The sequence below is a fragment of the Salmo salar genome, chromosome ssa10 (assembly GCF_905237065.1).
Source record: "Salmo salar chromosome ssa10, Ssal_v3.1, whole genome shotgun sequence".
Classification (NCBI taxonomy): Eukaryota; Metazoa; Chordata; class Actinopteri; order Salmoniformes; family Salmonidae; genus Salmo; species Salmo salar.
In genome coordinates this window covers 123,357,659-123,379,839 of record NC_059451.1, presented here as the reverse complement: position 1 = coordinate 123,379,839, position 22,181 = coordinate 123,357,659, and the positions used below count along the sequence as shown (strand labels likewise).

Here is a 22,181-nt window from a genome sequence, read left to right as displayed (position 1 = left end):
GCGTTTGACATGCTTCTAAGTACGGTAATGGAATCTTTTGAATGTTTCTGTCATGAAATGCGCTCGCACGTCACTCTTCGGATAGTGACCTGAACGCACGAACAAAACGGAGCTATTTGGATATAACTATGGATTATTTAGAACCAAAACAACATTTGTTGTTTAAGTAGAAGTCCTGGGAGTGCATTCTGACGAAGAACAGCAAAGGTAATCCAATTTTTCTAATAGTAATTCTGAGTTTAGGTTGTCCCAAACTTGGTGGGTGTCAAATTAGCTAGCCGTGATGGCCGAGCTATGTACTCAGAATATTGCGAAATATGCTTTCGCCGAAAAGCTATTTTAAAATCGGACATAACGATTGCATAAAGGAGTTCTGTATCTATCATTCTTAAAATAATTGTTATGTATTTTGTAAACGTTTATCATGAGTAATTTAGTAAATTCACCAGAAGTTTTCGGTGGGTATGCTAGTTCTGAACATCACATGCTAATGTAAAAAGCTGTTTTTTGATATAAATATAAACTTGATTCAACAAAACATGCATGTATTGTATAACATAATGTCCTAGGAGTGTCATCTGATGAAGATCATCAAAGGTTAGTGCTGCATTTAGCTGTGTTTTGGGTATTTGTGATGCATGCTAGTTGCTTGGAAATGGCTGTGTGGGTTTTTATGTCTATGTACTCTCCTAACATAATCTAATGTTTTGCTTTCGCTGTAAAGCCTTTTGGAAATCGGACAACGTGGTTCGATTCAGGAGAAGTGTATCTATAAAATGGTGTAAAATAGTCCTATGTTTGAGAACTTTGAATTATGACATTTGGTGGTTTTAAATTTGGCGCTCTGATTTGTCACTGGCTGTTGAATAGTGTGGGACGATTTCGTCCCACCTCCCCAGAGAGGTTAATGCTTCTTGGTTAATGAAGAATGTATGCATTTTGTACATGTGAATTAATGTTTTTAAATCTTGTCATTTTCTTTTAAGTTGAGAGGACTCTCAAAATTTGGGGAATGTGAATTATTAGTAACCTTGTGACCCATTCCAGACATCTGTTGTTTGTCGTGAACATCCAGGAGGATGGAATTTGCTATAAAATGATGTGGCTCAAATCCGCTCATTGAGTTCTCAGTGATCACCTCCAGGGGTGATTACCGACCAGCTGGTTGAGTTCTCAGTGATCACCTCCAGGGGTGATTACCGACCAGCTGGTTGAGTTCTCAGTGATCACCTCCAGGGGTGATTACCGACCAGCTGGTTGAGTTCTCAGTGATCACCTCCAGGAGTGACTACCGACAGGCTCCATTAATGCAGTAATTAAATAATAAAGTTTGATTGTTTTGAAGAAATCTAAAAGTCTCTCCTTTTGATTACAATAATTCCACTACACTTCTCTACCTTGATCTTGTATCTCCCTGGTCCTGGACCATTCTCACTGTCTTCTCTACCTTGATCTTGTATCTCCCTGGTCCTGGACCATTCTCACTGTCTTCTCTACCTTGATCCTGTATCTCCCTGGTCCTGGACCATTCTCACTGTCTTCTCTACCTTGATCTTGTATCTCCCTGGTCCTGGACCATTCTCACTGTCTTCTCTACCTTGATCCTGGATCTCCCTGGTCCTGGACCATTCTCACTGTCTTCTCTACCTTGATCCTGTATCTCCCTGGTCCTGGACCATTCTCACTGTCTTCTCTACCTTGATCTTGTATCCCCCTGGTCCTGGACCATTCTCTCTGTCTTCTCTACCTTGATCCTGGATCTCCCTGGTCCTGGACCATTCTCACTGTCTTCTCTACCTTGATCCTGTATCTCCCTGGTCCCGGACCATTCTCACTGTCTTCTCTACCTTGATCCTGGATCTCCCTGGTCCTGGACCATTCTCACTGCCTCCATTCTCAGTTGTTGTTCAAAAATAAACAAATATTTAGGTGAATATTAGCTACATCTTGAAATGACAGATATATTCATTGAGATAGAATTGGCTAAACATAAGACAGATTTATGTTATTTCTATCAGTGAGAGGATTTCTGGAAATGACAGATAGGTAGCCAGTTTGTTACATTCAATCACATCCGTTTAGAAAACAGCTCATGGTAAGTTGTCAGTGACTGCATGCATATTGTGTACCCTAATTGTTTTTCTAATAATATATTAACCGATGGGCACACACTGGTTAATTCAACATAGTTTCCACGTCATTTCAATGAAATTACCCTGAACCAATGTTGAATAGATGTTGAATTAACATATATGTGCCCAGTGGGTGTGGTTCTTGTGACATTTTGACATCAATATATTAGTATAGGAAATCAATGTTTCAGATTTCAGTGATAATCTGTGATCGGTACATATATTTTTGGACTTTTAAATTGATAATACCAATTGATTCTTGAAGAATATAACTTATAAATGCCTAATGAGCTGTCGTAACTCATCAGAACCCAGAATATAAGATTGTTTTATTCCATTGTTTGTAAACAACATAATTGTTAACAAACACTGTATAGCCTCAAAACATGATTTAAAACTATAATGTCCTTGCATCCATGGCCCTGTCTATGAATTTGAGAGTGGTTACATTTCTCCAGCCCCATCCTTCAGGTTTTTCACAAAACAGTGGCGGGGTAGACACTTTGTTGTTGTTTGAATTGCAGATTGCCCCTTTTAAAAGTAACAGTTATGTAATGAATGTGTTCTTTATTAAATACTATGTGTACTTTTTACCTAGTCACACATTGATGCGCTTGACAATATGAAATAAAACAAGAAAGATAATGACTTCATGCTTCTTCATCAGTTTAATACGTTTGCATAATGTCTATGATAGTGTAGAGAGAAAGGACATACAGTTCATGAAAGTAGCCTATATGATAATTAGACAGCCCCTATTGGTTTCCCCTTTAGATAAAAGTATTTAATATTCCATGCAGTTAATGTAAATAAGAACATTTCAAAAGACTTAATTCTTCAAGGCCTAATCTACGTGGTTCTTCTTGTCACACTCAGAGTCATGGCAGCCGCACTTATCAATGTAAATGTAGTTCTGCATGATCTTCTTCCCGTCAGGGCAGAGCATCTCCACCTTCCTCTCACTGGTAGACATCTCCTGACAGCAGGAGCAGGAGTGCATCAAGGTGTTTTTCTCTGCAGAGTACCTAGCAAACAGGACACAACAAACATCACTGTTAGAAACAGTACCAAATTTATTCTGCCATAGGTCAACTCCCATTGATTTCTCACCCTTCAATCCAATTCCCCAAGTACAAATTTCTGCAAGACCCAAATGCATGTTGCGTTTGTTTCTATGTGCTTTTTTGGCGTGTGTGTGTGTGTGTGTGTGTGTGTGTTCTTATTTAGTTTGTACTCACATAGAAGACGTTCCACAGGATCCCCCGCAGGCTGAGATTTCCACCGGCACAGTAGACCTGCAGTTATTCACCTCTAGGTAGGTGGTGGTGTTAGTCACATCACAGTGACTACGTAAAGTGCCTGTTTAGGTAGACAGAGTTAAGGAGGACATTTTAAAGTGGTGAGTTTCCCCCTTACTATGTAAAGTGCACAGACTTTGAGCAACTTGAAAAAGTATATCACATCATATCTGTATTCAGTTTCATCCACAGAAACTCAACATTGATTTATTAAGTCATGAGAGGTTATGTTCATAAGAGGTTATGTTCATAAGAGGTTATGTTCATAAGAGGTTATGTTCATAAGAGGTTAGGTTCATAAGAGGTTATGTTCATAAGAGGTTAGGTTCATAAGAGGTTATGTTCATAAGAGGTTAGGTTCATAAGAGGTTATGTTCATAAGAGGTTATATTTATAAGAGGTTATGTTCATAAGAGGTTATATTTATAAGAGGTTATGTTCATAAGAGCTTATGTTCATAAGAGGTTATGTTCATAAGAGGTTCATAAGAGGTCAGGTTCATAAGAGGTTATACAAAAAATACAACTTCACACAATCATGAATATTTATAAATGAATCAGTATATTGTTTTAACTTACAGGTTGTGCAACATCCATTTGCATCAGTTTTCTCAGTTCCCTGTCAAAAATAATAGCGTTCAGCACAATTTGGATATGACTAGTTACAGTCTATTGAGCTAGAGAACACAGTATAGATGTTATAATAGAAAACTATGATCATCTATAAATATGCTACTCGGGTGTAAATTCAATATAACCTAAAAGTTACTATCAAATGAAGCAACCAGTGTATAGTTACTTTACTTCAAACAAACACATTCAACCAGTTTCCTCATCTACTTACAGGGACGCAGTCCTCTGGACGGAACACTGGGCATTCCAATTTGGATTTCACAACGATGAGCTGTTTGTTTGTTTTTGAGCAGTCATACTTCACACAGCGGTCACTAGGGGGCGACCAAAACTTCCCAAGCTGTCAAGTAGCAAAACATAAATGTTGATAAATTAATAGTGTATGTTATAAAAACTTCAATAAATAAGCATTGATAAATAATTTATAAACTTTTCAGGAATAAGTACTTCATTATTTGAAAATGTAAACAAGTAGTAAGATTCTTAAGCATTTACACCTTTAACATTTATGATCATTTATGATGCATTTATGAACATTTGTAAGCATTTAAATGTTCTCATTAGTGATGTAATTCGTCCCTTTGAGATATCACAAAGATATCTGATATTAAAAAGAATCTAATTTGGGTGCATTATCTCATCAATGTCACCTGAATGATGTGAGATGTGGCATCTGGGAGAACTACAACACAGTCCTTCTGGACACACGTTCCACAACATTTCTCAGGTACGACTTCATACTCATAACCCTGGAGGAGAATCAACAAGGTGACATCATTAGTGGATTTCCTTCATATATACCTGGAATATTATACTGTATAGCCTACCATGTAAAATGTTTCACTTATGTTAAACCGAGATTGCCATTATCCCGAGTACAGTACCGTTTGGCAGGTGGTGGAACAGTTGATTTGGACACAGTCTACAACATACAGCTTGGAAACTGGATCCTTATTAGGGCCACACTTGCACTCCTCACAGGTGCCGCTGGGAACATTTTCACCAAGCTGGAGAATGCAAGCAAGAGTTAGTATCATGTACTGAAGCAAAAATTAAGCTTGGGGCCACAGTGGCTCTCAGGATTACTTAAAGGGGCAATCTGTGATTGACACATCAATATTTAGGTTTAATTTATACACAATTTACAAATGATTTATTGTAATACTGCTCTGTTCTGCCTGCAAAAATATATTTGTGCAGAGTGATATCAAAAAAGTGTTACTTCTCACCATGTATTCAGTATTATTGTAGACACAAACAGGTTTGGGTACTGAGAGAACACACAATAAAAGGGTCAGACAATGGTTGAGACATTACAGTTGTTGAACAGTTAAGTTAGTCACAATTCCTGCACCATGTTACCATCACGACACCTGCACCATGAAATATTAAGTCACTGTTTTATCACTATACACATAGTTTTGAAATTATGGTGCGTGATGGTCCAATGACATGGTCCAATGACATGGTCCAATGACATGGTCCAATATCATGGTTCAATAACATGGTCCAATATCATGGTCCAATAACATGGTCCAATATCATGGTCCAATGACATGGTCCAATGACATGGTCAGTATAAAGGCTTCATAAACACTAACGAAATGTGTTACAAATCATCTATAACCATATGTCATGCTCTATAAAGGGTTCATAAATGTGGCATAACTGTATGACATAACCCACTGTGTCAAATTAGTCAAACCTGTGCTTTCTAAACGGTGGCATCAACACTGCTTAATAAAGGCCTTATGAATAATTCAACTGACAACGTATTACCCTGTCATGCATCTAGATAGAGTATTGCAAAACCAGGATATTGTGTCCGATTCCCAGGACCACCCATATGTAAAAATGTATTCATGCTTTGGATAAAAGCATTTGCTAAATTGTATATATTATATTACTCTAAAACATTTCTAGGATTGCCCAAACTATTTCCCTCTTCGCATAGTCAGTATTGAACCTGACCTCAAATTCCCCCAAAATGCTATGCTGCAGTTTTAATTTTTTGCTTACTTCAGTTTTTTTTTCTCAAAAATGCAGTTGTATTCTTGGTTTTGTTTTTCCAGGTATCGGATTTCCCCCCCAAAAATTCTGGTTTACCCCAGTTTTTTTTTCTCACCGTTTTAATAGAAACATGACTAAATGTGATTTTCTGTGTTCACAATAATGTTAAAACCACATCAGGGGATGACTTTTGAGGTCTGGGAAAAATCTAAGAAACTTCAATTTTTAGCTTAGTTGCCCTTTAATTCAGTGAGCATGCCCTGCACTGTTGATTGGTTAGAGGGTTTTCTGTAGTGCAGTAAGGCACATGTGATGTGATTCAGCCGCAATGAAACGGGTGGAGTAAAAAGCCAGCAATACTCAGAATTATTCAGAGTCCCATGAAATGACTCCATATTTTACATTCTACATACACTACTGACCCTACTGAGTATTCTCTACAATATTTTTACTGCTGCACCCAGATTAGTTCTTGCTTTAAGCCAATATATATTCCTTTGGGGGTATTTTCTTTCACCTTAGACATTTTTTTTAAACCGAAATTTTATACAAATGTCACTTAAATATAAACAAATATGAATCATTGTTCATGTTTAAACAATAGTGTATCATATATCAGGAATGGTTATTGACCCTTTTCAACTATTAAGTAGGGGACTTTTAATTTGAAATGTATCAATATTGCTTGACCCGGAGGTACTTATTTTTAGTGTTGCTGATGAGACGTACTACGCTGATTATGTAATGATTTCGCAAATCAAATTCTTAACTTGTGCTGCTACTGGAGATCGAAAAACAAGTTAGTTAACCTATATTTATTGTAATTTACATGAGTTTATAGTAGTTAAGTGTTGAGTTAGATTTCATATTGTCGCTATCTCAATTGTTATTTCAAATAATTTGCACATCTTTACAACACTGTACTGTATATAGGCACAATATGACATTTGAAATGTCTTTATTCTTTTGGAACTTCTATGAGTGTAATGTTTACTGTTCATTTTTATAGTTAATTTCACTTTTGTTTATTATCTACTTCACTTGCTTTGGCAATGTTAACATATGTTTCCCATGCCAATAAAGCCCTTAAATTTAATTGAATTGATGTGACAAAGGCATTTCCTAACACACCTGCTAAATTTCTTTGTTGTTACTTTTAAGGTTGGAATCAACATGCAGTACCTCCAGCAGAAAGAGAGGTAAGAAACCATTGGTCCACCAGCTCAGGGACAAGCTACACTATTCACAGTCCGGTGATTATGTCACAGAGTTATGCGACATTTATGAACCCTTTATAAAGCATGTTATAGATGCTTTGCAACACATTTATGCAGTGCTTATGAAAGCTTTATGAAGTAGCTAACATTCCACTCTTGTACTCCTTGTCATATGCCAAACATTTAGCACACACAGACTTGTTAAGGTTCCTATATCTGGTCTAAACTCAAATCCTGTCTCTACTCACCGCATTTATTTATCTGACAGCAGTCCACCGTCTCGTTGACCAACACCTCACCGTACTTCTTACAGGTAACAATTTCTTGGGGCGGACATTTCACTGGTTCACACTGGACACTCAGTGTGTCAGCATTACACGTGCACTTCTGGCAGTTACTGTTCCAAGTCTCACCAAACTGTGTTGGGACAAAACAAACACTGTTAGCAGAGACTTGAAACTTATTAAGACGAGGACTGGCAACCCCTCAGAACCGGGTTCCTCTTTTGGTTTATTCCTAGGTTCCTTCCTTCTAGGGAGCTTTTCTTAGCCACTGTCTTTATGCCTCTGCATTGCCTGCTCTTTTAGGTTTTAGGCTGGCTATCTGTAAAGCACTTTGTGACCACTGCTGATGAAAAAGGGCTTTATCAAATACATTTGATTGATTGATAATAACAATAGGGCTCCAGCCTCTTCGGGGCTTGGACCACTAACAAGCCCCAATGAAACTAGTAAACTGCTTAAAATATTTGGGTTTCTATACAGAACCTTTTTGTGGGCTATAATGTGAAGTGAGCTGTTAAACTATTTCTTCTGACAGATTCATTGTGGTATACATCCACATTATTACCTGTTTGGGTTTTCCATCAGGTCCAGTACATCCTTGAATGGAAAATAAGATCTTAAGTCATACGTGGTGTTACTTTGAGACACAATTAAACAATGTATTCCTCAAACTGACACATCCTTACCACAGTCACGAACACAGGTGTCAGAGAATGTGTTGAACAAGACGGTACCCTCAGGGCAGAAACAGCCCTCCATGAATGAGTCACATACAAAGTCACGGGTCATTTGTGCTCCCTGACATGAATGCACATATTTTTCATTGTATCTATGACAAGAGAAAACAATTCATTACAGTTTAGAAACTTTGGAATATAATGGAAACCTTTAAGAATGCATGTCCACTAGGTAGTGGTGTAAAATAATGAGATGGGAATGAGATGAGAATGAGATGGGAATGAGATGGGAATGATATGAGAATGAGATGAGATGGAAATGAGATGCGAATGAGAATGAGATGAGATGGGAATGAGAATGTAATGGGAAGGAGATGGGAATGAGAATGAGATGGGAATGAGATGAGAATGAGATGTGATTGGAATGAGATGAGATGGGAATGAGATGGGAATGAGAATGAGATGTGATGGGAATGAGATGAGATGGCAATGAGATGAGAATGAGATGAGATGGGAATGAGATGAGATGGGAATGAGATGAGATGGGAATGAGAATGTAATGAGAATGAGATGAGATGGAAATGAGATGAGAATGAAATGAGATGGGAATGAGATGGAATTGAGTTGAGAATAAGATGAGATAGGAATGAGATGAGAATGAGATGGGAATGAGATGGGAATTAGATGGGAATGAGAAGAGAATGAGATGGAAATGAGATGAGAATGAAATGAGATGGGAATGAGATGGAAATGAGTTGAGAATGAGATGAGATAGGAATGAGATGAGAATGAGATGAGATGAGATGGGAATGAGAATGAGATGAGATGGGAATGTTATGATAATGAGATGAGATGGGAATGTGATGAGATGAGATGGGAATGAGATGAGAATGAGATGAGATGGGAATGAGATGAGAATGAGATGAGATGAGTATGAAATGAGAATGAGATGGGAATGAGACGAGAATGAAATGAGATGGGAATGAGATGGGAATGAGATGAGAACGAGATGGGAATGAGATGAGAACGAGATGGGAATGAGATGAGATGGGATTCACATGAGAATAAGATGGGAATGAGATGAGATGGGAATGAGATGAGATATGAATGAGATGGGAATGAGAATGAGATCAGATGCGAATGAGAATGAGATGGGAATAAGATGGGAATGAGAATGGAATGAGATGAGAATGAGAATGAGATGAGATGGGAATGAGATGGATACCTTGAATTGCATGTTGGCTGGATAGTAGAGCCACATGCCTTATACACTTTGGTCTTAGGGCATGTCAGTTCTGTAATATGGTCAAGATGGAATGAAAGACAAAACAGTAAGAACTCAATTTGTAAATGCAGGTTGACAAAATACAATTAATATTGATAAATTGTAAAGTCATTAGAATTATTTAAAATCCTATTAACATCTTGCCTGCATTCCAAATGGGATCCTATTCCCTACATAAATCACTATTTTTCACCAGAGCCTGGTCAAAAGCAGTGCACAATGTAGGGAATAGGATCCCATTTGGAATACAACCCTTATTTGATATGAAAGTCCTTCCATACCACATTTTCCATTAGTTGAGTTCCTCCAGTCGATACAGACTTCAGCTGCTGCACACCTCACGGCGTAGGCTTCCAGGCTGGAGCAGCCGATTGAGATATTTGGCATGAGGCAAACATCAAACTTACAGGCCTCGAAGAAGGGTTGTGGTGGGATAACATCATGGCATTGCTTAAAGACCCTTTCAAAATAAAGAACCCATTTATGTTATTATATAGGCCGAACCCAAAAGGAGCATATAACATGTCACGACAGATCTCTTACAAATATTGATTACTGTATGCCTTACACGTTAAATTATTTGTGAAGCATCTATGAAGTTCTTATGAATATGACATATTTTATATGGCATAAACAGTCTGTAAGATAAGTTTGGTTCTAAGTTTTGGAACAACAACCCATGCCTTTAACGGAAAGTTTACAGACTTTCATGTATACAGTGTCATAGCAACCTCAATCAGATTCCCTTTGTAATATAGCTGTCTCTTTGTGTTATTACAAGGTTGCACGTCTTACGGGCTAAGAATGATGTCACAGATTGATGTCTTTCTTGACGGGCAGGGTGGAGGCATAGGCGTAGGGGTAGGTGGGGTAGGGGATTTCAGATCACAGTAGGGTTTTTTATCATCATCAATCTTCCATTTATGAGCCATCCCAGGACATGATGGATCAATCTGTCCATTCGGTAGTCTGCAATCGTTTTTCCTGTTATTGTCACAGGTACCTTTATAAAGGTAAAATAAATATGGGAATGAGAATAAACACAAGTTCTTTGATGTCAGAAACAGCTGCTTATATCATTAAGCCTACCTACACTATATTTTAATTGGTTATGCTATCATTGTAACTGTACAGTGAACTGTTTAATGCCATGACAATACAATAACATTCAACAAAATAACATCAAATCATTGCAACAAATGTTCAGTTTACTCACAGAGTACTACAAGCTGTTCTTCTGATTCATACTTAAAGTGTTTATTGTCTACATAATGGGTGCATTCCAAATGGAACCCTATTCCCCCTGGTTAAAAGGAGTGCACTACATTGGCACCCTATTCCCCCTGGTTAAAAGGAGTGCACTACAATGGAACCCTATTCCCCCTGGTTAAAAGGTGGTTAAAAGGAGTGCACTACATTGGGACCCTATTCTCCCTGGTAAAAAGGTGGTTAAAAGGAGTGCACTACATTGGGAACAGTGTGCCATTTGGGATGTAGACAATGCCTACATACTTACCACACTGCCCCTCTGTGTTGTTGTGGAATAGGGAGTTTGGCAGGGTTACACTGAACATAAGGGACTTAAATATCACTGTTGCTTTAATGGCAGGGATCTTCAACAGTAACTCTACGCCAGTGCTGGTGATCATGAGGTCTTCATTAGAATAGGTCGGGAAGATCTGATTTCCATTGATGTAAACCTTGTGAATGATAAGTAAAAACATTACATAACGAATGAGAATAGAGAACAGAATAACATTACAATACTGTAGATCAGATTTGAACGGTTTCCAGAACTAAATGAAGTCACAAGAAGAGTTGGTAGTCTGTCAATCTTTTGTCAATAAAATTAAATTCTTTGAAATGTCATGGGACTGTTTCAGATACCTTGATGATGGTTTTTGAGTTAACGTGATGGCATCATCAAAGTGGTTAACCAATATGTAATGTTGTTAAATAACTATTTGTAACTACTGAAGTGTAGTACTGCAAATTACATTTGTCATAGTCGACAAGATCAGATATTCCTATTAATCAATACCCCCACGTTATAAAAAGTAAATAATACATGTCAAAATATGAGGCTAGATTATTTTAAGTCTTAAAGTGGTATGAGAATCTCTCTCAAATAATGTCTGTATCAAAGAATGTCTGTATCAAAGAATGCCTGTATCAAAGAATGCCTGTATCAAAGAATGTCTATCTAAAAGAATGTATGTATCAAAGAATGTCTGTATCAAAGGATGTCTGTATCAAAGAATGTCTGTATCAAAGAATGTCTGTCTCAAAGAATGTCTGTATCAAAGAATGGCTGTATCAAAGAATGCCTGTATCAAAGAATGTCTGTATCAAAGAATGTCTATCTCAAAGAATGTTTGTATCAAAGAATGTCTGTATCAAAGAATGTCTGTATCAAAGAATGTCTATCTCAAAGAATGTCTGTATCAAAGAATGTCTGTATCAAAGAATGTCTGTATCAAAGAATGTCTATCTCAAAGAATGTCTGTATCAAAGAATGTCTGTATCAAAGAATGTCTATCTCAAAGAATGTCTGTATCAAAGTATGTCTGTATCAAGGAATGTCTGTATCAAAGTGCACTTTTATAAATGTGTATAAATGTGTACAATAGCACAGTTATAATTACCATATTTGTTGTCACGTTTAATCTCTTCGGAGTAAGAACGATTTTATAGGACTTGTAATAGACAATCAGAGACTGAGGGCAGGTCGCATGTCCAGACGGATCGCAGTTATAGTTGTCGATGTTGACACTGAAGTTCTGTCGAGGAACTATTTCTTTCATCAAAACGTAGGTGCAGTTTTCCTGGAAACTGTAATACTGGCCATCAAATGTGACGTAGTGAGGGTCTCCCCATCCATAGCATATACCTGAGAGATGGAACAGAAAAAGGTATCAAATAGATAGATCACTCATCAATACAAGAGTTTAATGTCCTACTCCAGTCTCCTTTTCACCTCATTTAACACCTGATTTACTGAACACCACAGGTGGTCTAGGTATCCTCATGAAATGGCACAAGCTGATAACATCACAATGTCACCATCAGATCAGACCAAGGGTGCAACGTTCACTGGGGATGGGGAGACGGTGGGTTTACAGGGAGCATGTCGCCCCCACATTCTGAAATTGCATTTTTGTTCCACTCCCAGTTTTATCATTGGAATGTGATACAAAACAAGGCAACACTGTGCTTTAGGACCATGCGGAAGCCTCTGAGTAGTCGAGTAGGCTGTTTGGTGTGTTTATCCAACTGGATGAAAATAATAATAATAATAATACTTATGTCCCCCCCACTTCTAAAACCAAAGTTGCGCCACTGGATCAGACCAACTCCTTGAAGTTTGCAGTTGTGTCCAAAAAAAAAAAAAAATTTTTTTCAAAACATATTGTATTTCTTTACTGTATTTACACTTGGAATATCACTTTCCAACAGGAAATGTTCAAAAATCACTGGAGGACGTCTTTAAAACAAGTAAACTTGGAGTAATAAGTATTTGTAGAAGGAGAGAAGATAATTAAAAACATTAAGTTTTGAACTTACATTCACATTCGTAGTGATAGCAGCAACCTGATTCGTCATAGACTTTAGCTGGTGGATATCCATTTTCACACACAGGCTTTTCTGCAGACTCACAGACCACATACTTTGTGGTAATTTCACCGCTGTGGCAAGTTTGAGTAGTGCAGTTGCCTGTCTTCCAAGTCTCTCCATCCTAAAGTTGAAAATGTATGTTTTAGTCCTGAAAGTAAACACACTACGTACTACACAACACTATGAACTACACAACACTATGAACACCACAACATTATAACTACACAACACTATAAACTACACAACACTACGAACTACACAACACTATGAACTACACAACACTATGAACTACACAACACTATAAACTACACAACACTATAAACTACACAACACTATAAACTACACAACACTATGAACTACAAAACACTATGAACTACACAACACTATAACTGCACAACACTATGAACTACACAACACTATGAACTACACAACACTATGAACTACACAACACTATGAACTACAAAACACTATGAACTACACAACACTATGTACTACACAACACTATGAACTACACAACACTATGAACTACACAACACTATGAACTACACACCACTATAAACTACACAACACTATGAGCTAAGAAACACACTATAAACTACACAACACTATGAACTACACAACACTATGAACTAAGAAACACAAATATTCTGTTTATTTTATTTCATTACCTTTCTTGGTGGAATGGCATATTCACAGCCCATGTAAGGTGTAGTCGGGGACAATGTAGATGGTGTAGTATGGGTAGCTTCTGTTGTTGCTGAGACAGTGCTGACTGTAGTTGAGACAGTGCTGACTGTAGCTGGGGTCGTAGAGGGACATGGTCTGGCTTGTTTCTCAACAATACAACTTGAGTTACAGTAGGAGGTGAAACACCAGCCTGCCCCGTCAGTCTCATTATATATCAAGGAACCTAAACAAAAACATATTATTAGTAATGAATAGATATTAAATGAAGTGTATGAATGCATTATGTAGTCAGAATTGATCATTTGAATGAAGGAAACTATCACTATCACTTACCGGCAGGGAAATGTAGATTTTTGTATGTGCAAAAACATAATGTGGTAGGGGTTGTGGAGGTGGTAGGGGTATTGGTAGTGGTAGGGGTTGTCGTTGGGGTAATGATAGGGGTTGTCGTTGGGGTAGTGGTAGGGGTTGTTGTGGGGGTAGTGGAAGGGGTTGTTGTGGGGGTAGTGGAAGGGGTTGTTGTGGGTGTAGTGGAAGGGGTTGTTGTGGGGGTAGTGGTAGGGGTTGTTGTCGGTGTAATGGTTGTTGTGGGGGTAGTGGAAGGGGTTGTTGAGGGGGTAGTGGAAGGGGTTGTTGTGGGGGTAGTGGAAGGGGTTGTTGAGGGGGTAGTGGAAGGGGTTGTTGAGGGGGTAGTGGAAGGGGTTGTTGTGGGGGTAGTGGAAGGGGTTGTTGTGGGGGTAGTGGAAGGGGTTGTTGAGGGGTAGTGGAAGGGGTTGTTGTGGGGGTAGTGGTAGGGGTTGTTGTGGGGGTAGTGGAAGGGGTTGTGGTTGGGTTTGATGTAGTCGTTTCTTCTGTCTGTATTGTCAAAGTTGAGATTTGCTTTCCAGTTGCTATAGTGTATGGTAGATTTGTGACTACAGTGAGGCCTGTTGTTGTGGTAGATACTTTGGTGGTGGCTGTTGTCGTTTCCTCAGAGGTAGTCCTCATCTGAGTTGTTGTTGTGGTAGTAGTTGGGGTAGTAGTGGTAGGGGTTGTTGTGGGTATTGTTGATTCTGGAACAGTTGTAATTTCCCCTGTTGTTTCGCTTGTTGTGGAATATGTTGTTGACATAGTTGTTGTGGTTGATGGACTTTCTGTTGTTGTTGTTGTTGTTGTTGTTGTTGTTGGGGTAGTTGTTGTTGTTGGACTTTCTGGTGTTGTTGTTGGACCTTCTGTTGTTGTTGTTGTTGTTGTTGTTGTTGGACGTTCTGTTGTTGTTGTTGTTGTTGTTGAACTTTCTGTTGTTGTTGTTGTTGTTGTTGTTGTTGTTGTTGTTGTGGTTGATGGACTTTCTGTTGTTGTTGTTGTTGTTGTTGGGGTAGTTGTTGTTGTTGGACTTTCTGTTGTTGTTGTTGAACTTTCTGTTGTTGTTGTTGTTGTTGTTGGTGTAATGGTTGTTGTGGGTATTGTTGATTCTGGACCAGTTGTAATTTCCCCTGTTGTTTCTCTTGTTGTGGAATATGTTGTTGTCTCAGCCGTTACTGTGGTTGATGGACTTCCTGTGGTGGTGGTTGTTGTTGTGGGGGTAGTGGTGGTAGGTGTTGTTGATTCTGGACCAGTTGTAACTTCCTCTGTTACTTGTGTTGTTGTGGATGGAGTTGTTGACTTAATTATGGTTGTTGGACTTTCTGTTGTTGTTGTTGTTGGGTGTTGTTGGGGTAGTTGTTGTTGTTGAACTTTCTGTTGTTGTTGTTGTTGTTGTTGTTGTTGTGGTTGATGGACTTTCTGTTGTTGTTGTTGGACCTTCTGTTGTTGTTGTTGTTGTTGTTGTTGGACCTTCTGTTGTTGTTGTTGTTGGACTTTCTGTTGTTGTTGTTGTTGTTGTTGTTGGTGTTGTTGTTGGTGTTGTTGTTGGACTTTCTGTTGTTGTTGTTGTTGTTGTTGTTGGGGTAGTTGTTGTTGTTGGACTTTCTGTTGTTGTTGTTGTTGGGATAGTTGTTGATGTTGTAATGGTTGTTGTGGGCCTTTCTGAGGTGGTAGTTGTCTCATTGTTACAAACATCAACACAACATCTGACTCTGATCTCGTAGTTGTAGCATATTGGTGGGGTGCCTTGATCCTTGTTGTGGCATATCAGTCCAACTGAGGGATTGCATTTAACATTTTGACCTAGTTCGGCCAAAGAAGCATCGATGTCTTTGGCTCTGCATTCTACTTCCTTAGGTTGGCTACAAATATCAATACCAGATTTCCTTATATTTTCTATGGTTTCATAATCTCCTCCTGTTTCTATAGTAGGATAGTGACTGTCAATCCAGCCTGACCAATCACAGACAGTCTTGGTCAGGCAGTGTGGAGTAGTAGTGGGTGAAGTGGTTGTTGGTGAAGTAGGGGTTGTTGTGGGGGTAGTGGTAGGGGTTGTTGTGGGGGTAGTGGAAGGGGTTGTTGTGGGGGTAGTGGAAGGGGTTGTTGAGGGGTTGTGGAAGGGGTTGTTGCGGGGGTAGTGGAAGGGGTTGTTGAGGGGGTAGTGGAAGGGGTTGTTGCGGGGGTAGTGGAAGGGGTTGTTGAGGGGTAGTGGAAGGGGTTGTTGCGGGGGTAGTGGAAGGGGTTGTTGCGGGGGGTAGTGGAAGGGGTTGTTGAGGGGGTAGTGGAAGGGGTTGTTGTGGGGGTAGTGGAAGGGGTTGTTGAGGGGTAGTGGAAGGGGTTGTTGCGGGGGTAGTGGAAGGGGTTGTTGTCGGTGTAATGGTTGTTGTCGTTGTTGTTGTTTCTGGACCAGTTGTAATTTCCCCTGTTGTTTCTCTTGTTGTGGAATATGTTGTTGACATAGTTGTTGTGGTTGATGTTGGACTTTCTGTTGTTGTTGTTGGACGTTCTGTTGTTGTTGTTGTTGTTGTTGTTGTTGGGGTAGTTGTTGTTGTTGAACTTTCTGTTGTTGTTGTTGTTGTTGTTGGTGTAATGGTTGTTGTGGGTATTGTTGATTCTGGACCAGTTGTAATTTCCCCTGTTGTTTCGCTTGTTGTGGAATATGTTGTTGTCTCAGCCGTTACTGTGGTTGATGGACTTCCTGTGGTGGTGGTTGTTGTTGTGGGGGTAGTGGTGGTAGGTGTTGTTGATTCTGGACCAGTTGTAACTTCCTCTGTTACTTGTGTTGTTGTGGATGGAGTTGTTGACTTAATTATGGTTGTTGGACTTTCTGTTGTTGTTGTGGATGGAGTTGTTGACTTAGTTGTGGTTGATGGACTTTCTGTTGTTGTTTTTGGACCTTCTGTTGTTGTTGTTGTTGTTGTTGTTGGACCTTCTGTTGTTGTTGTTGTTGGACTTTCTGTTGTTGTTGTTGTTGTTGTTGTTGGTGTTGTTGTTGGTGTTGTTGTTGGACTTTCTGTTGTTGTTGTTGTTGTTGTTGTTGGGGTAGTTGTTGTTGTTGGACTTTCTGTTGTTGTTGTTGTTGGGATAGTTGTTGATGTTGTAATGGTTGTTGTGGGCCTTTCTGAGGTGGTAGTTGTCTCATTGCTACAAACATCAGCACAACATCTGACTCTGATCTCGTAGTTGTAGCATATTGGTGGGGTGCCTTGATCCTTGTTGTGGCATATCAGTCCAACTGAGGGATTGCATTTAACATTTTGACCTAGTTCGGCCAAAGAAGCATCGATGTCTTTGGCTCTGCATTCTACTTCCTTAGGTTGGCTACAAATATCAATACCAGATTTCCTTATATTTTCTATGGTTTCATAATCTCCTCCTGTTTCTATAGTAGGATAGTGACTGTCAATCCAGCCTGACCAATCACAGACAGTCTTGGTCAGGCAGTGTGGAGTAGTAGTGGGTGAAGTGGTTGTTGGTGAAGTAGGGGTTGTTGTGGGGGTAGTGGTAGGGGTTGTTGTGGGGGTTGGGGTAGGGGTTGTTGTGGGGGTAGTGGTAGGGGTTGTTGTCGGTGTAATGGTTGTTGTGGGGGTAGTGGAAGGGGTTGTTGAGGGGGTAGTGGAAGGGGTTGTTGTGGGGGTAGTGGTAGGGGTTGTTGTGGGGGTAGTGGTAGGGGTTGTTGTCGGTGTAATGGTTGTTGTGGGGGTAGTGGAAGGGGTTGTTGAGGGGGTAGTGGAAGGGGTTGTTGCGGGGGTAGTGGAAGGGGTTGTTGAGGGGGTAGTGGAAGGGGTTGTTGCGGGGGTAGTGGAAGGGGTTGTTGCGGGTGTAATGGTTGTTGTCGTTGTTGTTGTTTCTGGACCAGTTGTAATTTCCTCTGTTGTTTCGCTTGTTGTGGAATATGTTGTTGACATAGTTGTTGTGGTTGATGTTGGACTTTCTGTTGTTGTTGTTGGACTTTCTGTTGTTGTTGTTGTTGTTGTTGTTGGGGTAGTTGTTGTTGTTGAACTTTCTGTTGTTGTTGTTGTTGTTGTTGTTGTAATGGTTGTTGTGGGTGTTGTTGATTCTGGACCAGTTGTAACTTCCCCTGTTGTTTCGCTTGTTGTGGAATATGTTGTTGTCTCAGCCGTTACTGTGGTTGATGGACTTCCTGTGGTGGTGGTTGTTGTTGTGGGGGTAGTGGTGGTAGGTGTTGTTGATTCTGGACCAGTTGTAACTTCCTCTGTTACTTGTGTTGTTGTGGATGGAGTTGTTGACTTAATTATGGTTGTTGGACTTTCTGTTGTTGTTGTTGTTGTTGTTGTTGTTGTTGTTGGGGTAGTTGTTGTTGTTGAACTTTCTGTTGTTGTTGTTGTTGTTGGGGTAGTTGTTGATGTTGGACTTTCTGTTGTTGTTGTTGTTGTTGTTGTTGTTGTTGGGGTAGTTGTTGTTGATGTTGGACTTTCTGTTGTTGTTGTTGTTGGGGTAGTTGTTGTTGTTGGACTTTCTGTTGTTGTTGTTGTTGTTGTTGTTGTTGTTGTTGCGGTAGTTGTTGTTGTTGTTGGACTTTCTGGTGTTGTTGTTGAACTTTCTGTTGTTGTTGTTGTTGTTGGGGTAGTTGTTGTTGTTGGACTTTCTGTTGTTGTTGTTGTTGTTGTTGTTGTTGGGGTAGTTGTTGTTGTTGGACTTTCTGTTGTTGTTGTTGTTGTTGTTGGGATAGTTGTTGATGTTGTAATGATTGTTGTGGGCCTTTCTGAGGTGGTAGTTGTCTCATTGTTACAAACATCAACACAACATCTGACTCTGATCTCGTAGTTGTAGCATATTGGTGGGGTGCCTTGATCCTTGTTGTGGCATATCAGTCCAACTGAGGGATTGCATTTAACATTTTGACCTAGTTCGGCCAAAGAAGCATCGATGTCTTTGGCTCTGCATTCTACTTCCTTAGGTTGGCTACAAATATCAATACCAGATTTCCTTATATTTTCTATGGTTTCATAATCTCCTCCTGTTTCTATAGTAGGATAGTGACTGTCAATCCAGCCTGACCAATCACAGACAGTCTTGGTCAGGCAGTGTGGAGTAGTAGTGGGTGAAGTGGTTGTTGGTGAAGTAGGGGTTGTTGTGGGGGTAGTGGTAGGGGTTGTTGTGGGGGTAGTGGAAGGGGTTGTTGTGGGGGTAGTGGAAGGGGTTGTTGAGGGGGTTGTGGAAGGGGTTGTTGCGGGGGTAGTGGAAGGGGTTGTTGAGGGGGTAGTGGAAGGGGTTGTTGCGGGGGTAGTGGAAGGGGTTGTTGAGGGGTAGTGGAAGGGGTTGTTGAGGGGGTAGTGGAAGGGGTTGTTGCGGGGGTAGTGGAAGGGGTTGTTGAGGGGGTAGTGGAAGGGGTTGTTGTGGGGGTAGTGGAAGGGGTTGTTGAGGGGGTAGTGGAAGGGGTTGTTGCGGGGGTAGTGGAAGGGGTTGTTGCGGGTGTAATGGTTGTTGTCGTTGTTGTTGTTTCTGGACCAGTTGTAATTTCCCCTGTTGTTTCTCTTGTTGTGGAATATGTTGTTGACATAGTTGTTGTGGTTGATGTTGGACTTTCTGTTGTTGTTGTTGGACGTTCTGTTGTTGTTGTTGTTGTTGTTGTTGTTGGGGTAGTTGTTGTTGTTGAACTTTCTGTTGTTGTTGTTGTTGTTGTTGGTGTAATGGTTGTTGTGGGTATTGTTGATTCTGGACCAGTTGTAATTTCCCCTGTTGTTTCTCTTGTTGTGGAATATGTTGTTGTCTCAGCCGTTACTGTGGTTGATGGACTTCCTGTGGTGGTGGTTGTTGTTGTGGGGGTAGTGGTGGTAGGTGTTGTTGATTCTGGACCAGTTGTAACTTCCTCTGTTACTTGTGTTGTTGTGGATGGAGTTGTTGACTTAATTATGGTTGTTGGACTTTCTGTTGTTGTTGTGGATGGAGTTGTTGACTTAGTTGTGGTTGATGGACTTTCTGTTGTTGTTGTTGGACCTTCTGTTGTTGTTGTTGTTGTTGTTGTTGGACCTTCTGTTGTTGTTGTTGTTGTTGTTGTTGTTGTTGGACCTTCTGTTGTTGTTGTTGTTGTTGTTGTTGGGGTAGTTGTTGATGTTGGACTTTCTGGTGTTGTTGTTGTTGTTGTTGTTGTTGTTGTTGTTGGACTTTCTGTTGTTGTTGTTGGACCTTCTGTTGTTGTTGTTGTTGTTGTTGTTGGGGTAGTTGTTGTTGTTGGACTTTCTGTTGTTGTTGTTGTTGTTGTTGTTGTTGTTGGGGTAGTTGTTGTTGTTGGACTTTCTGTTGTTGTTGTTGTTGTTGTTGGGATAGTTGTTGATGTTGTAATGATTGTTGTGGGCCTTTCTGAGGTGGTAGTTGTCTCATTGCTACAAACATCAACACAACATCTGACTCTGATCTCGTAGTTGTAGCATATTGGTGGGATGCCTTGATCCTTGTTGTGGCATATCAGTCCAACTGAGGGATTGCATTTAACATTTTGACCTAGTTCGGCCAAAGAAGCATCGATGTCTTTGGCTCTGCATTCTACTTCCTTAGGTTGGCTACAAATATCAATACCAGATTTCCTTATATTTTCTATGGTTTCATAATCTCCTCCTGTTTCTATAGTAGGATAGTGACTGTCAATCCAGCCTGACCAATCACAGACAGTCTTGGTCAGGCAGTGTGGAGTAGTAGTGGGTGAAGTGGTTGTTGGTGAAGTAGGGGTTGTTGTGGGGGTAGTGGTAGGGGTTGTTGTGGGGGTAGTGGTAGGGGTTGTTGTGGGGGTAGTGGTAGCGGTTGTGTAGGTGGTAGGGGTTGTTGTGGGGGTAGTGGTAGGAGTTGTGGTTGGGGTAGCGGTAGGAGTTGAGAAAACAAATACAGTTGTGGTCGGTGCTTGAGTGGATATCTGTGTTGTTGTAACACTTGGTGGAGTTGTGGTGCTGGGACAGGGATTCATATTCCGGACAATGGTTCCGTTCTCTTTGCAGGTGGCAGCAATACAGGTCTCATCACCATCAGATGTGTGATATATGGTCGCTCCATACGGGTACGTTCTGCCGCCGTATAAACAATAGCAAGCTGCAATAAGATTTTCACACGGAACACAAGTTATTATCGTGTAATCATCTTGTCATGTTACCATCTTGGTAATAATGTAGGCTAATGTTTCAGTTTGTAGTGGTTTTCCTTACCTTGGACATCATAGCTGCATCTGACCTCAGTTGATGAGCAACGACTAGAAAAAGAAAGAAGGTTACAGTACCTTTCAAAGTCAAATAAAATATTAAGAGCTATTTGTTATGAAGTACAAAACAATGTTATATGTTATATTCACAATAAGGTTTTAACAGGTCAAATCCCAATAAGGTATAAACAGGTCAAATCCCAATAAGGTTTTAACAGGTCAAATCCCAATAAGGTAAAACAGGTCAAACCACAATAAGGTTAACAAGTCAAACCACAATTAGCTATAAACAGGTCAAATCACGATCTTTGAAAAGCAAAATCAATTGAATGGTAGGAAAACCTCTTTGTAGGGGGGACTATTGCCTTATCTCACCAGAAATACAGGCTACCTTAAGGCTTATACCAACCACATTAAATCCTATGTAATGTAAATACAGTATCTATGTATATGTCAAAATGTTGATCTGAAAACATACCATTTCTGACAGTTCTCCTTGGAAGGTATAACCTCTCTCTCGTTGTAATGAGTTCCATCTCCATCGTAGCAACCACAGTACTCCTTACTGACACACTTCATGGTACTTTCTTCCAAATAAGGCTTGGCCGAAGGACATTTTGGATAGCAACCTTTAAGATATAAACAGTCCATTTAATCCAGGACACCTGCACAGATTAGATCATCCTCATGGTATCTAGTTCACCAAAGCTGTAATGGATATGATATTTCAATATTTGTATTTCGTTTTCAGTGTAGATGGACAAGGGAGGGCATTACATATTTTATACTGTACATTTGTTTAACAACTTGGAATGTAAATTGTCAAAATCAAACGGCCAAGCTGTTATG

General features: G+C 39.9%; 1 protein-coding gene and 1 pseudogene across 1 annotated transcript; both read right to left on the bottom strand.

Moving 5' to 3' along the window:
• Positions 1-2,781: 2,781 nt before the first annotated feature.
• Positions 2,782-14,439, bottom strand: LOC106597010 (intestinal mucin-like protein). The gene is made up of 18 exons (XM_045688660.1): positions 14,171-14,439; positions 13,819-14,060; positions 13,100-13,271; positions 12,181-12,425; positions 11,052-11,235; positions 10,331-10,538; positions 9,817-9,995; positions 9,476-9,545; positions 8,260-8,402; positions 8,139-8,170; positions 7,538-7,706; positions 5,292-5,332; positions 4,947-5,069; positions 4,713-4,811; positions 4,274-4,402; positions 4,009-4,048; positions 3,371-3,491; positions 2,782-3,157 (listed from the first exon to the last, which is right to left on the bottom strand). The coding sequence occupies exons 2-18, from the start codon at positions 13,849-13,851 to the stop codon at positions 2,977-2,979; spliced, it is 2,169 nt and encodes a 722-aa protein (XP_045544616.1). The 5' UTR covers positions 13,852-14,060; positions 14,171-14,439; the 3' UTR covers positions 2,782-2,976.
• Positions 14,045-20,214, bottom strand: LOC123724598 (mucin-2-like; annotated as a pseudogene).
• Positions 20,215-22,181: the final 1,967 nt, after the last annotated feature.

Excerpts from the sequence above, each read along its gene's own strand:
- LOC106597010 (XM_045688660.1), bottom strand. The coding sequence starts at position 13,851 with ATGGGCTGTGAATATGCCATTCCACCAAGAAAG. Across the intron at positions 11,236-12,180 it reads TAAACGTGACAACAAATATG|GTTTACATCAATGGAAATCA; the intron begins GTAATTATAACT and ends ATCATTCACAAG. Across the intron at positions 10,539-11,051 it reads CAACACAGAGGGGCAGTGTG|GTACCTGTGACAATAACAGG; the intron begins GTAAGTATGTAG and ends ACCTTTATAAAG.